At 58.3% G+C, this 11,166-nt stretch overlaps 1 protein-coding gene across 3 annotated transcripts; it reads right to left on the minus strand.

Annotated features, from left to right (window-relative positions):
• Positions 1–4,393: 4,393 nt before the first annotated feature.
• FAM50A (family with sequence similarity 50 member A) lies at positions 4,394–10,733 on the minus strand. 3 transcript variants are annotated; one of them, XM_033849371.2, is made up of 13 exons: positions 10,521–10,730; positions 9,259–9,343; positions 9,061–9,160; positions 8,644–8,789; positions 6,519–6,595; positions 6,342–6,408; positions 6,125–6,186; positions 5,825–5,901; positions 5,543–5,597; positions 5,320–5,368; positions 5,157–5,227; positions 4,952–5,062; positions 4,653–4,841 (listed from the first exon to the last, which is right to left on the minus strand). In XM_033849371.2, the coding sequence occupies exons 1-13, from the start codon at positions 10,629–10,631 to the stop codon at positions 4,833–4,835; spliced, it is 1,020 nt and encodes a 339-aa protein (XP_033705262.1). In that variant the 5' UTR covers positions 10,632–10,730; the 3' UTR covers positions 4,653–4,832. The 3 variants fall into 3 exon arrangements, with proteins under 3 accessions (XP_033705261.1, XP_033705262.1, XP_073655545.1); XM_033849370.2 differs by lacking the exon at positions 5,320–5,368 and having other exon boundaries at positions 4,394–4,841; positions 10,521–10,731; XM_073799444.1 differs by lacking the exon at positions 5,320–5,368 and having other exon boundaries at positions 5,825–6,186; positions 10,521–10,733.
• Positions 10,734–11,166: the final 433 nt, after the last annotated feature.

Genomic DNA, 11,166 nt, shown 5'->3' on the forward strand with positions numbered 1-11,166 from the left:
GGTGCGATTTGGGCTGTGTGGTGTTGGGAGGCTACCAGGCCCTCTCTGTGCTTCTTATCAGGAGGCAAGTGTTATTGCTTTGTCCCTTCACTGTGATGTTAACTTTAAGCATTTGGTTAAGGTGGTGACTGCCAGTTTCTCAAGTGGACAGTTATTATTTTTCCCTTTGTAACTAAAAAGCAGCTTGTAGGAAGATACTTTGAAACTAGGTAAATATTCTGTTTTTATCAAAATGTTACCAGTCATTGATAATTCTTGCCTAAATCAATGATTGCTCTGATGGTTACAAAACAGTGATTCTTCTCCCTCCATGATCCCTCCTACATTCATTCATTGGCATTCTCCTGTCAGGAACAGCTCCTCTGTTCATCTATCTATATATTCATTATCAGTGTGGACTCGGGGATGTGGATTTTATTCGATGGACTGTAATCCATTATTGGTTTTTTGTTTTGTTTTTGTTTTTTTGGCCGTGCCACTCATGGTATCTTAGTTCCCAGAAACAGGGATCGAACCCCCATCCCCTGCATTGGAAGATGGATTCTTAACCACTGAACCACCAGGGAAGTCCCTTGGGTAGCTTTTAAAAAAAATTTCCCTTTATGGGAGTTCCCTGGTGGCCTAGTGGTTAGGCTTTCACTGCCGTGGCCCGGGTTCAATCCCTGGTCGGGGAACCGAGATCCCACAAGCCAAGAAGAGCACGGCCAAAAACGAAAAATCTTTCCTTTTAATATAGCTATGTTATTCATTTGAAATACACTTGGGAGAATTTGTTTGTATTCCGTTTTAGCTTTTCCCCCCATCCTGTTGATTTATTTTTAGTATGTAAAATAGCAACATGTGTCCAGAAGTCAAAACTGCATCAGAAGAGACACATCCAGAGGAACATCACTCCCTCGCATCCCTATCGCCCGGTTCCCTCCGACCCCTTTAGGTAACCAGTTTCATTAGTTGCCTTCTTTTCCTGTTTTCTTTTAAAATGAGCTTTATTGGGGTATAATTTACAGACAATAAATGACCCCACTTTAAGGGTACAGTTCAATGAGTTTTGACAAATACATACCCCTTTTAACCACCCTCCAGCCAAGATACAGGCCATTTCCATCAGCCCAGAGGCCCCTCTGGGTTCCCTCCGCCCAGCCCCAGGTGGCTGCCCATCTGCTTGCTGTCACCATGAAGCTGGTGAGCATCTTTTCACTCGTTTTTTACCGTTTTTTAAAAACATTATTGGCGTATAATTGATGTACAGTGTTGTGTTGCTATTGCCATTCCTACTCATCTTTTGTGACATCGTGTATTCAAAGCTGTTGCCTGTTTTTTGTGACATTGTGTATTCAAAGCTTTTGCCTGTTTTTTTGTTCCTCATTCGGCCACATGCACAGGGCATGAAGGATCTTAGTTCCCTGACCGGGGATCGAACCTGTGCCCCCTAGCGGTGGAAGCACAGAGTCCTAACCACTGGACCACCAGGGAAGTCCCTTTTGCCCGTTTTTTAAAATTAGGATGTTTGTCTCATTTTTATTGACTTGCAGGAGTTTACGTGTGTGTGTGCGCGCGCACACGTGCGCACGTGCATGCAAAACATATCCTGGATACAAGCCCTGTGTCATAAAAATATTTTCTTTTCTCCAAGCCAGTGGCTTGTCTTTTCATTTTCATAAGAGTATCTTTTAAAGAGCAAAAGTTTGGATTTTTGATGAAGTCTAATTTATCAGTTTTTCCTTTTATGATTGTTTTTTGTCTCCTGTCTAAGAAAACTTTGCATAGACCAAGGTCACAAAGGTTTTCCCCCATGTTTTATTTATATATAGTTTTAGTTTTAGCTTTTACTTTTAGGTCTACAACCCATGTCAAGTTCATTTTTCTGTGTGGTCTAAGTAAGGCGTGTAAGTTTCCTGTGGCTGCTGTAACGAAGTTCCACAAACTGAGTAGCCAAAACAATACACATTTCTTCTCACCTTTTTTTTTTTTTTTTTTTTTTGCGGTACGCGGGCCTCTCACTGCTGCGGCCTCTCCCATTGCGGAGCACAGGCTCCGGACGCGCAGGCGCGGCGGCCATGGCTCACGGGCCCAGCCGCTCCGCGGCATGTGGGATCCTCCCGGACCGGGGCACGAACCCGCGTCCCCTGCATCGGCAGGCGGACTCTCAACCACTGCACCACCAGGGGAGCCCTCTTCTCACCTTTTAAGACGATAAAAATATTCTGGGAGTAGATAGAGGTGATGGTTGCACAACATTGCGAATATACTCATTGCCACTGAAATGCGCATTTTTAAATGGCTAATGGTTATTTTTATGTTATGTGAATTTTTCCTCAGCTGAAAGAAATTGAAAATAAAAAACAAAATCCCACAGTTAAGAGACCACATGGTCTCTAAGCCATCTCAGGTTGCATATGTCCCCCACCCCTGCAGGAGTGACAGTGCACTGTGCTCGAAGCCTGGGAACCAGGACTCTCGCCTGGTGGTGGTGCTGCAAAATGGGAGGGGCCGGGGGGGGGAGTCTGCCACTGTCTGGAAAATTAATTATGCCTTCCCTGGCCATCCAGTGGTTAGGACTTGGCACTTCCACTTCCGGGGCACGGGTTCCATCCCTGGCTGGGGAACTAAGATCCCGCAGGCTGCATGGCACGGCCAAAAAATTTTAAAAAGATTTAAAACGGAGGAGGCTGTGTATGCACAGATCTGGAGAGACACGTAGGCTACTGGGGGATGCATTGTTAAGCAATAACCGCGGGTGCTTTGTTGGGGCAACTGGACCCGGAGGGTGAAGAGCTGGCCCCCGCCCCTCCCGCTCATTCTGGGCACTGCCTCTCTGACCTTTCCTCCCTTCCTCGCCTTCCCCTCTCTCCTTCCCTCCCTTCCACCCCACTCACCTCCAGCCTGCCTTCCTGTGTCGACACACCTGCTCTCCTCACCGCCTAGCCCACCCCCGGCAAACACTAGTCCCCAGAAACCTTGGTGAGCACTCACTGGCCTCGGTGACCTCGTGTAGTTCTAGAGCATCAGATAATGGTCCCAGCAGCCCCCAACTTTCCTCTGCGGCCCCCGGACCTCTCCCCTACACTCCACACTCACGTGAGTTCAAGGTCCCGAGGAGAGGGCCCCCAGCACGACAGTGCCCCTCCTGGCAGGAGTGCTGGCCTGCACTGGCCTCCAGGCAGGAAGTAGGGAGCCCAAGACTGCCAAGCAGAAAGCTGGCCCTTTCTCAGCCCTTTCTTAGGATAAGGGGCTCCTCCCTTGGGCCCCACCAACCATGGTGTCTTTTCCATCCCTCCAATGGCCACAGGGAAGGGGGTCTCCTCCCCTGACAGCCTCCCTGCCCCCTTGACCCTGACCCCAGACGTCTCCCTTCTTCCCAGCAACTTAGGGCTGTTTCCCTGACAGGACCCAAGATTGGGCCTCAAGGGGCTTGTTTTCCAGAAGCTGCCGGGCCAAAGGCGGCTCCCTCAAATCATGCAGTCTTCTGGTGGCTTCTCAAAGGGGGCAGGAGGGCGTTGGCGCAGGCCAGAGGATCCCCCCGCAGGGTTCCCGGAACCCAACAGAAAGCCCCATCGACTTCCTCAGAGTTGTTCCCCACATCCAGGACTTAGGGTGCCCAGGCCTATTCTACCCTCCTCCCTCCTCCAAGTGACCCTGGATGGCCCCGCCCCAGACACAGGGTAAGGAAGCCCAAGTGACAGCTCCTAGCTGCCAGATGGGCCTCCCCAGGCCACAGCTGAACAGGACAGAGGGCCCTGCCACAGAGAAGGGCACAAGAGCCTGTGCACCCAGCAAAGCCCACCACCAGCGTCAGATCTGCACACTGGCCAGGGAGGTGGGGCCGGACCCAGAGCGGAGACGTTCCCTGCCGGCTGAGGTCTGTCCCCTGTCCCCTCTGCCAAGTCTCAGGCAAGGGGAATAAGGGGGGAGCAGGGGTGGTGGGCTTACCTTCCTCAGCCTCCTGGAGCTGGGCCCAGGGGAACCAGGGGAGCTGGCCGCCAAGGCGGGGCAGGAAGCAGGAGCACACATCCCCAAGACAAGTTCCCCCCTTGGGGCCGTGACAGCGACCAGCCCCAGGGCAGCCTGAGCAGAGCTGGCCGTGGGTCGGGTGGGCAAGCAGTGAGTACAGGGCATCCACAGCGGCCTTCCCGTGTCCAGTCTGGGGAGAGATGCTGTGACAGGGATACAGGGTGGCTGGGAGCCACAGGCCAGCCGTGTCCCTCATGGAACGGGCAGCTAGGAGACACAAAGGAGCCCAAAGTCCTGGGCGGGAAGCACGGGGAGGAACGCCCTTCCTCCCCATGTAGGTGCCGCAGTGGGGACGAGCTGGGCCTGCTGAGGCCCCAGTGGATCCCTCCCACCCTCCCACCCCTGCCAAACACACGCTTTCTTGCAAGACACAGAGCAGAGATACTGTATAATCCCATTTATGTGGAACTTCCAGAACAGACAGATCCACACAGACAGAAAGTAAACTAGGGGATGCGAGGGGCTGGGGGTCAGCTGCTAATGGACGTGGGGCCTCCTTTGGGAGTGATTCACAACACTATGAATGTACTAAGTACCCCTGGATGGTACACTTTCAAATGGTCACAACGGTGAATTTTATGCTACGTGAATTTTAGCTCAATAAACAAAAAAATCTTTAAAATAAAATGCACAACAGGTGCTCTAGCTCTGACGTGTGTATCTCTGTCGTAAAAGAAAAAGGCGGTAAACACAGCACCAGGGGCAGGGGCTGAGCAGGCCCCGTCACGTCTCGGGAGCAGGGAGCCGGGCGCCTGGAATCCTGGGGCCGCAGGGAGGGCGCCGCAGGGAGCCGGAGGGGCTGGGGCTGCGCTGCTGCCACATCACCGGATCTGGTGCAGGACGAGGGGACAGAGAAGGAAAGGTGAGCTGAGCAGGGCCGGGCGGGCCTCCCGCCGGGCAGCCAGGCCAGCTCCCACCCAGTGCTCGAGGGCTTCTGTACCGTGTACTTGTCCCACTTCTTCTCAGGGTCGTAGGGCTCCCAGCGGCTGGCGGGGAAGATGTGCTTGTTCTTCTCGTACCAGCTCCGCAGCACCACCTTGCCCGCGTGCGACTGAGGACGGGAGAAGGGCCGGGCGCTGCGGCTCAGGGCTCAGGGCCACGTGGCTGGACCCCTCCTACCCGCGCAGTGCCCCTGCCCACCGTACCTCATCCTTCTCCACGGTGGCATCACTGAGCAGCCGCACGTCATCGTGAACGTCGAAATTGAAGAGGGGCCCTGCAGGGACAAGGAGACAAGAGGCCAGGCCCCGTCAGCTGCCGCCCCGTGACACGGGCAAGTGGCCGGGGGGCGGGGCCAGGCACACTCACCGCTCTTCCCTCGTGCCTTGGTGACGATGAAGTCATAGAAGCTGTGGTGCTACGAGCAGAGGGCAGGAAGGCGACGGCAGGTGAGCCACCTCGGCCGCCTGCAAGCCGGGTTCCAGCCCTGCCCACCCGAGCCGAAGACCCAGGGCAGGCGGGGCCCCCCTCGAAGCCCCCAGGTGTGCCACGGCCCGAGACCCTCCCCGCAGCCCCCAGAGAAGGGACTCACGTGGGGTATGATTAGGTCCTCCTTGATGTACATGAGCTGCTCCACCCCTGCTGACCTGAGGGAGAAAGGACCAGATAGCAGGTGGCCAAGGACACCGGGGCACCAGAGCTAGGAGGCAGAGGCCCGCGATGCTGGAAGGGGGATGGGAAAGGGGGCACGGCCCCCTTCTCAGGAGCACGGCGCCCGGCGTGCCGCGAGCAGCAGCCGCCACCTGGGGTCCCGAGCGCCAGGGCTGAGGCTGCAGACTCCGGTGCACCCCGCTGCACGCCCGCGCAGCCCCACCTGAGCTCGCTGAAGTCTTTGCGCAGGATCTCGAGGGCCTTCTGCAGGAACTGCTGCATCGTGTTGCCCTTTTTCATCTGTGAGTGACCCAAGAAGAGGCAAGAGGGAAACCGTGCGGGGAAACCAACCGAGGAGTTGGGAAGGGAGGACGGAAGCCCGGAACCCTCCTCCCTGCTCCCCCCGAACCCCCAGGGGCCACCCATACCAAGGGATTGACAGCTCCTTCCCACCGAGGCCAAAGGAGGCTGGGCCCGAGGGGCGAGGGGCATGGGGCACGGGGCGCAGGCCCCGCAGCGTCACCTTGACTGTACGCCGGTGCCCAGAGCCATCCCAGTAACTGAAGGTGATCTCGATCTCCTCGCCTACAAAACAGAATTGCCGCTTGGCCTCCAGACCCCGGTGTCCCCACTCCCTGCCAGCTCCCTGGGGCTCGGGGCGCTGCCCAGAGCAGCGCTGGCAGGAGCGCGGGTGCGGCTCCCAGCCCCGGGCCACACACATCCCCCTCCGGGAGCCTCACTCTTGATCTTCTCCTGCTTGGCTTCCCACTCCTGCCGCAGCTCCTCCCGGAGCCGATTCTCCTCCTCCTGGAAGAGAAAGAGGCAAAGGAGGGAGGCCCAGGGCTGCCCAGGGGGCACGCAGGGCCCCACTTCCTGAGCAAAAGCCTCTGCCAGGGTCGGGGTCAGGCCGCCTTTACCTCCCGGTCTCGGTCAGGCAAGAAGCTCGTGTCCACATCTGGGTTCTTCCCCAGTTTCCTCTTCTTTGTGGTGATCTCTGGAGCAAAAGGAAACACAAGGGTCAGTGGCACGATGGCCCTTGCCTCCGGGGCACCCCAGACCTTTGTCACCCAGGCCTCAGCTCAAATGCAACCTCCTTGGAGGCTTCTTGGACTGTCCTGGCCAGGACGCACAGCCCTCTTCACAGCACCTATGGAAACCTTTATGAGAGGTGCCCTTGCCAAGGGGCCTTCACCTTGGTCTCCACTGCCAGCAGCTGAACAGGAGGCTGGTACCAAATTGTTGCCCCATCAGCTGTGACCTGGAGTGCCTCGGGGGACTTAAGGCCTCAGTGCCGGTGCCAGAGGGAGAGAAGGTCCTTTGCACCAGAGGAGCAGGACATCCACATCTGACGTCTCATCCACTCTTCACGACAGCCTCAAAAGGTTACGACGTTCCTTTTTACCAGGAGACGAAACTGAAGCCCAAAGTCCTATGGTTGCTACTATCAGAACCCGCGGGGAGGAGGGAAGGAGAGGCCCCACTTGGGCTCAGGCCAGGCCTGACACCTTGGACTCTGCAACTCACTTTCCCCAATTAGGACACAAATGAACGAGAACAGTGATTCTTTAACTTGCTGGTCTCGGCACCCTGGACAGTCTTACAAGTCACCAAGGACCCCAGAGAGCTCTTGTCCCTGGGAGTTGTAACCGTTGACAGTCACCAAACTGCAAATTAAATCTGGGAAGTGCCAAAGACTCGAGAACACGAAAGCATGCATTCTATCAGCTGTCGGAGGGAGGGCGGCATGCCATGTCACGTGACCTCTGGAAAAATCCACTGCACGCTCATGAAAGAACAAGAGTGCAAAAGGCCAAGAACGTCTTAGCACAATTATGAAAATGGTTTTGACCTCGCAGACCTCTCGAAAGGGTCTCGGAGACCCCCAGGGGTCCCTGGAGCACTCTTTGAGAACCGCCGACCTAGAAGACAAGCCCATACTCCAGGGCAGGGGTTCCAGCGCCTGGACAAGTTACAAAACTTCCACGCCAGCTACCCATGGCCGGGCCCCGGAAACCAAACCTCCAGGGGGAGGGAAGCACCCTCAAAGCCCCAGTGACACAGAGAGGTTGAAAGCCTCCCCCCAGACCCGTGCTGTCCCAAAGGTGGCCTCTGCCACACAGATGGGCAGCTCACACCAAATGGAACTGACCTGCCCGTGGGAATATTTTAGATACCAAATATTACTAGTTACTGTTACTAAACAGTAGTGAGACTACCCCAGGGGTTTCCCCCCGGGGGGCTGGCAGCCTCTTCCTCCTGACAGCACTGGCCGCTCCCCTCAAAGCTGTCCCAGTGCCATCCCCTGCCGTGGTTCCCCAACACTGATCCCAGGCCACCACATCCTGGCCGTCACGCTACCCAGGCCAGGCCTGTGCTGCATCCTCCCCGGTCCTCAAATGCATCCACTTCTGCCCGCTCTGCTTCTGGGCACACTCATCTCTTGACTCTGCATGCTTCTCACCCGCCTCTCTCTGGATGCTAATGAGATTCCCCTCACCCTGAAGGCCCAACTCAATTTTCCCCCCCTCCCTTGGCCCCAGCGAGACACATGCTTCCCTGTGTGTCTCCCACCAGGACAGGGACGGCACCCGGCTTCTGTCCGTCTGCCTCGGCCCTGGCCCGGCCGTGAGCGGGTGCCCAGCACACAGGGGCCCCATGGTGACCTCAGCCTTCCCGAGTCGTTCCTGTGGCCCCTTGTTCCCTTGGGCAAGTCCTGCACTGTCCAGTGAGCAGCCGCTTAGTTTCTGCGGTTGGGTCAATTTACACTGAAATTATTCAAACAGAATTAAGTTTGGTGCCCAGCCACACGAGCCCCACACAGCTGCCCAGGGACCACACAGCTGGTTCCCACTCAATCGGCCACCAAAAGCGAGCCCCCCACTCAACTTTGCCACGGTGAAGGCTTGGCCCTTTCCCTCCTGCCCCAACTTGTGAGGTCCGGGACCCCGAATGCGGCGGGCAGTCAAGGCTGTTGGCAGAGGTGCTTCTTCACTTGCGAGCTGGATGCCAGGACAGAGCTCTGCCAGCGGGACCTGCCCCCACCTTCCCTCTCCAGCTCGTCGTCGTCCATGGTCGCCTCCTCCTCCTCGTCGCCTGCCTCGTCCTCTTCCTCCAGGGTGAAGGACAGGCTGGAGATCTTCCGCTTGGCCTCCTTCTTGCGCTCCTTCTCTCGCAGCTTCTCCAGCTTCCTGCCGAGGCATGGGTGGCCGTCACGCATGTTCCCACCCCCGAGGCCCCTTCCCCGACCCAGAGCCACCTGTGTGCTCAGTGCGGGTCCCACTCAGCGCAGGCCCAGAGGAGTCCTACTGGCCCGGGGCACTTCAAGTTCACGGGCAGGCAGGGCTCTGATGATGAAAAAGGGTCCCCCCTCCCCTTCCACGTGCAGGACCAGCCTGACCCGCCCCCAAGCACGAGCTCCATCCAGAGGGGAAGGCCGCTGGCTGGGAGGAGACGACCCACAGCTGCAGCTCCTTCGACTGCTCCTTCTTGGCCAGCTGCTTCTCCCGCTCCTTCACCAGGGCCTCCTGCTTAGCCTTCATGTCGTTCAGGGTCACAAGACCTGCGAGGTGAGGAGACGCGGGGGCAAGAGGCGGTCACCCAGAGTCAGCCATGCAGCCGGCCTCAGCCCGGGAGTGGGGACACAAGCACTTTGCTCACCCACAGTGCTGGACTTGAGCTCCGCCTCCACGGCGTCATAGTGCGCAGAGAACTTCTTGTCAATGTTGGATTTCATTATGTTCTCCTGTCCGGGAGGGAAAGCAGCAGTGAGGGCACGTGCCACCCCACCATGCAAGCGGGGACCTGGGTTCTAGTCCCAGGTGTGTCCCTAGACTCACTATGATGTGACCTTGGGAAAGACATGTCCCCTTCCCTGGACAGATGGAAGGTTCCACGGGGCTGTGAGAGGCTCTTCCAGTGCCGAGAGAACCAAGTGGGGTCGTTTCCCCGTGCCATCTGTGCTGCTCCGGCCCCTCCACAGGTCCCACTGGGAACCAGAGCTCACTCAGTGGTTGGTGTTCTTCACGCCCAGCTCTTAGGCTGAAGCTCTGGAGACCCAAGGCCAGGAGTGCCAGGAGGGAGCAGAGAGTGGCTGGCAGCCCGGTCCCTCACCGAGCAATGCTGCTCCCTCCTGCCCCAGATGTTGCCAACAGCTTCCCACGAGGCCTCCTCACTCCAGCCCAGTCCCATCCCACTTGGTACCAAGTAGGTCCCTCTCTGGCCAGCAGCCTCCACAGGTGGGGCGGCCAGCAGAGAAATGTACCTCCGTCCCGCCACTGAGTCCGCACTGCGACAGTGGGGCTGGGGCACAAGTGTAAACCGAGGCAGCACCGGGCCTCAGCATGCAGCCACTTCCTTGGGCCCGGCTGTCACAGTACCTAAGGCCTGCCCTCCCCTTGCGCCGAGGCCCTGCTCTTGACTCTCCCCCAAAGGCCTAAGTGGAGGGCTCCTTCCTTCCTGACGGCCCACTGCCATTGGCCACTCACTGAAGCCCTTAGTGAACCGCGAGCACCCCAGACCTTCCTGCCTGCCTCTGTCCCATGAAAAGGGCTCCAGAATGAGTCCGGTGGATTGGCTGGGGCCCACCCTTCCTGATATCCATTGGATCTGGGCCTGACTCTCAGGGCTGAAGGGCCAGAGAAAGAATGCCAAAAATGTAACCATTGAGTGTGGCTCCTTCCTGCTGGAGGCTTGTCACAGCCCACCTCCTCTCAGCCTTCTGCGCCCATTTTACACATGAACAGACTGTCGCCGGCTCATTTCCGCCCCTTGCTAGAGATCGGCGAGCAAGGGTCCCACCCCCACTCGCCGCCCGCGCTCTGCTCCCGCTCCCCGGGGCCCCGCACGACCCCGGGCGGCGGGAGCAGAGCACGGGCGGCGGGCCGCGCGCATGCGCCGAGGCGCCCCGGCCCAGCCCGCACCTCCGCGATTCTCTGCTTCATCTGCTCCATCTGCTCGCGCTGCTTCTCCCGCTTCTTCATCAGGTGCATGGCGCGGCCCGCCTCGCTCGCGGCACCCTTGTACTGAGCCATGGCGGCGGCGACAGCGACAGCGGTCCGGCCGAGTCTCACGGGCTGCAACGGCTGTGGAGTCGGCCGTGCAGTCAACTGACCCCAGCGCCGTGACGTCGCTACCGGGGAACTCCCTGCCACCGCGCCCCGCCCCCGGCACGTGACTGCGTGCCGCCCAGCTCCGCCCCGCTAGCGGCCCCGCCCCGCCGGCCGCCGGAAGCTGGACGCCGCGGTCCCTCTCTTTATAGGTTCCCCATCAGTTCCTCAACAATAACCGCCGGTACGAGGCTGGGTTCCCAGTCCTGCTTCCCTCTGTTGACCCCAAGGCTGGGCCCCCGGGCCCCTCACTTCCTCGATGTTGATCTCAGTCTAAGGGCAGATCCCCATCCCCTCGCTGACTCCCTGCCTGAGAGCGTCCTGGTTCCCCCTGCTTCCTTGGCTTTGACTCCCCTCCCAAGACTGGGCCCCAGCCCCGCGGTTCCCCAGGCCATGAGGCTGGGCCTGCGCTTCTGCTTCCTCCACCTCAGCCCCCACCCCAGGCCAGACCCCTCTCCCT

The sequence above is a fragment of the Tursiops truncatus genome, chromosome X, assembly GCF_011762595.2.
Source record: "Tursiops truncatus isolate mTurTru1 chromosome X, mTurTru1.mat.Y, whole genome shotgun sequence".
Classification (NCBI taxonomy): domain Eukaryota; kingdom Metazoa; phylum Chordata; class Mammalia; order Artiodactyla; family Delphinidae; genus Tursiops; species Tursiops truncatus.

Coding starts and splice junctions, on each gene's coding strand:
- FAM50A (XM_073799444.1), bottom strand. CDS start 10,631: ATGGCTCAGTACAAGGGTGCCGCGAGCGAGGCGGGCCGCGCCATGCAC. Junction 6,596..8,643: donor CGACGAGCTGGAGAGGGAAG/GTGGGGGCAGGT, acceptor CTTTTGCTCCAG/AGATCACCACAAAGAAGAGG. Junction 5,228..5,542: donor AGGACCTAATCATACCCCAC/GTGAGTCCCTTC, acceptor TTGTCCCTGCAG/GGCCCCTCTTCAATTTCGAC.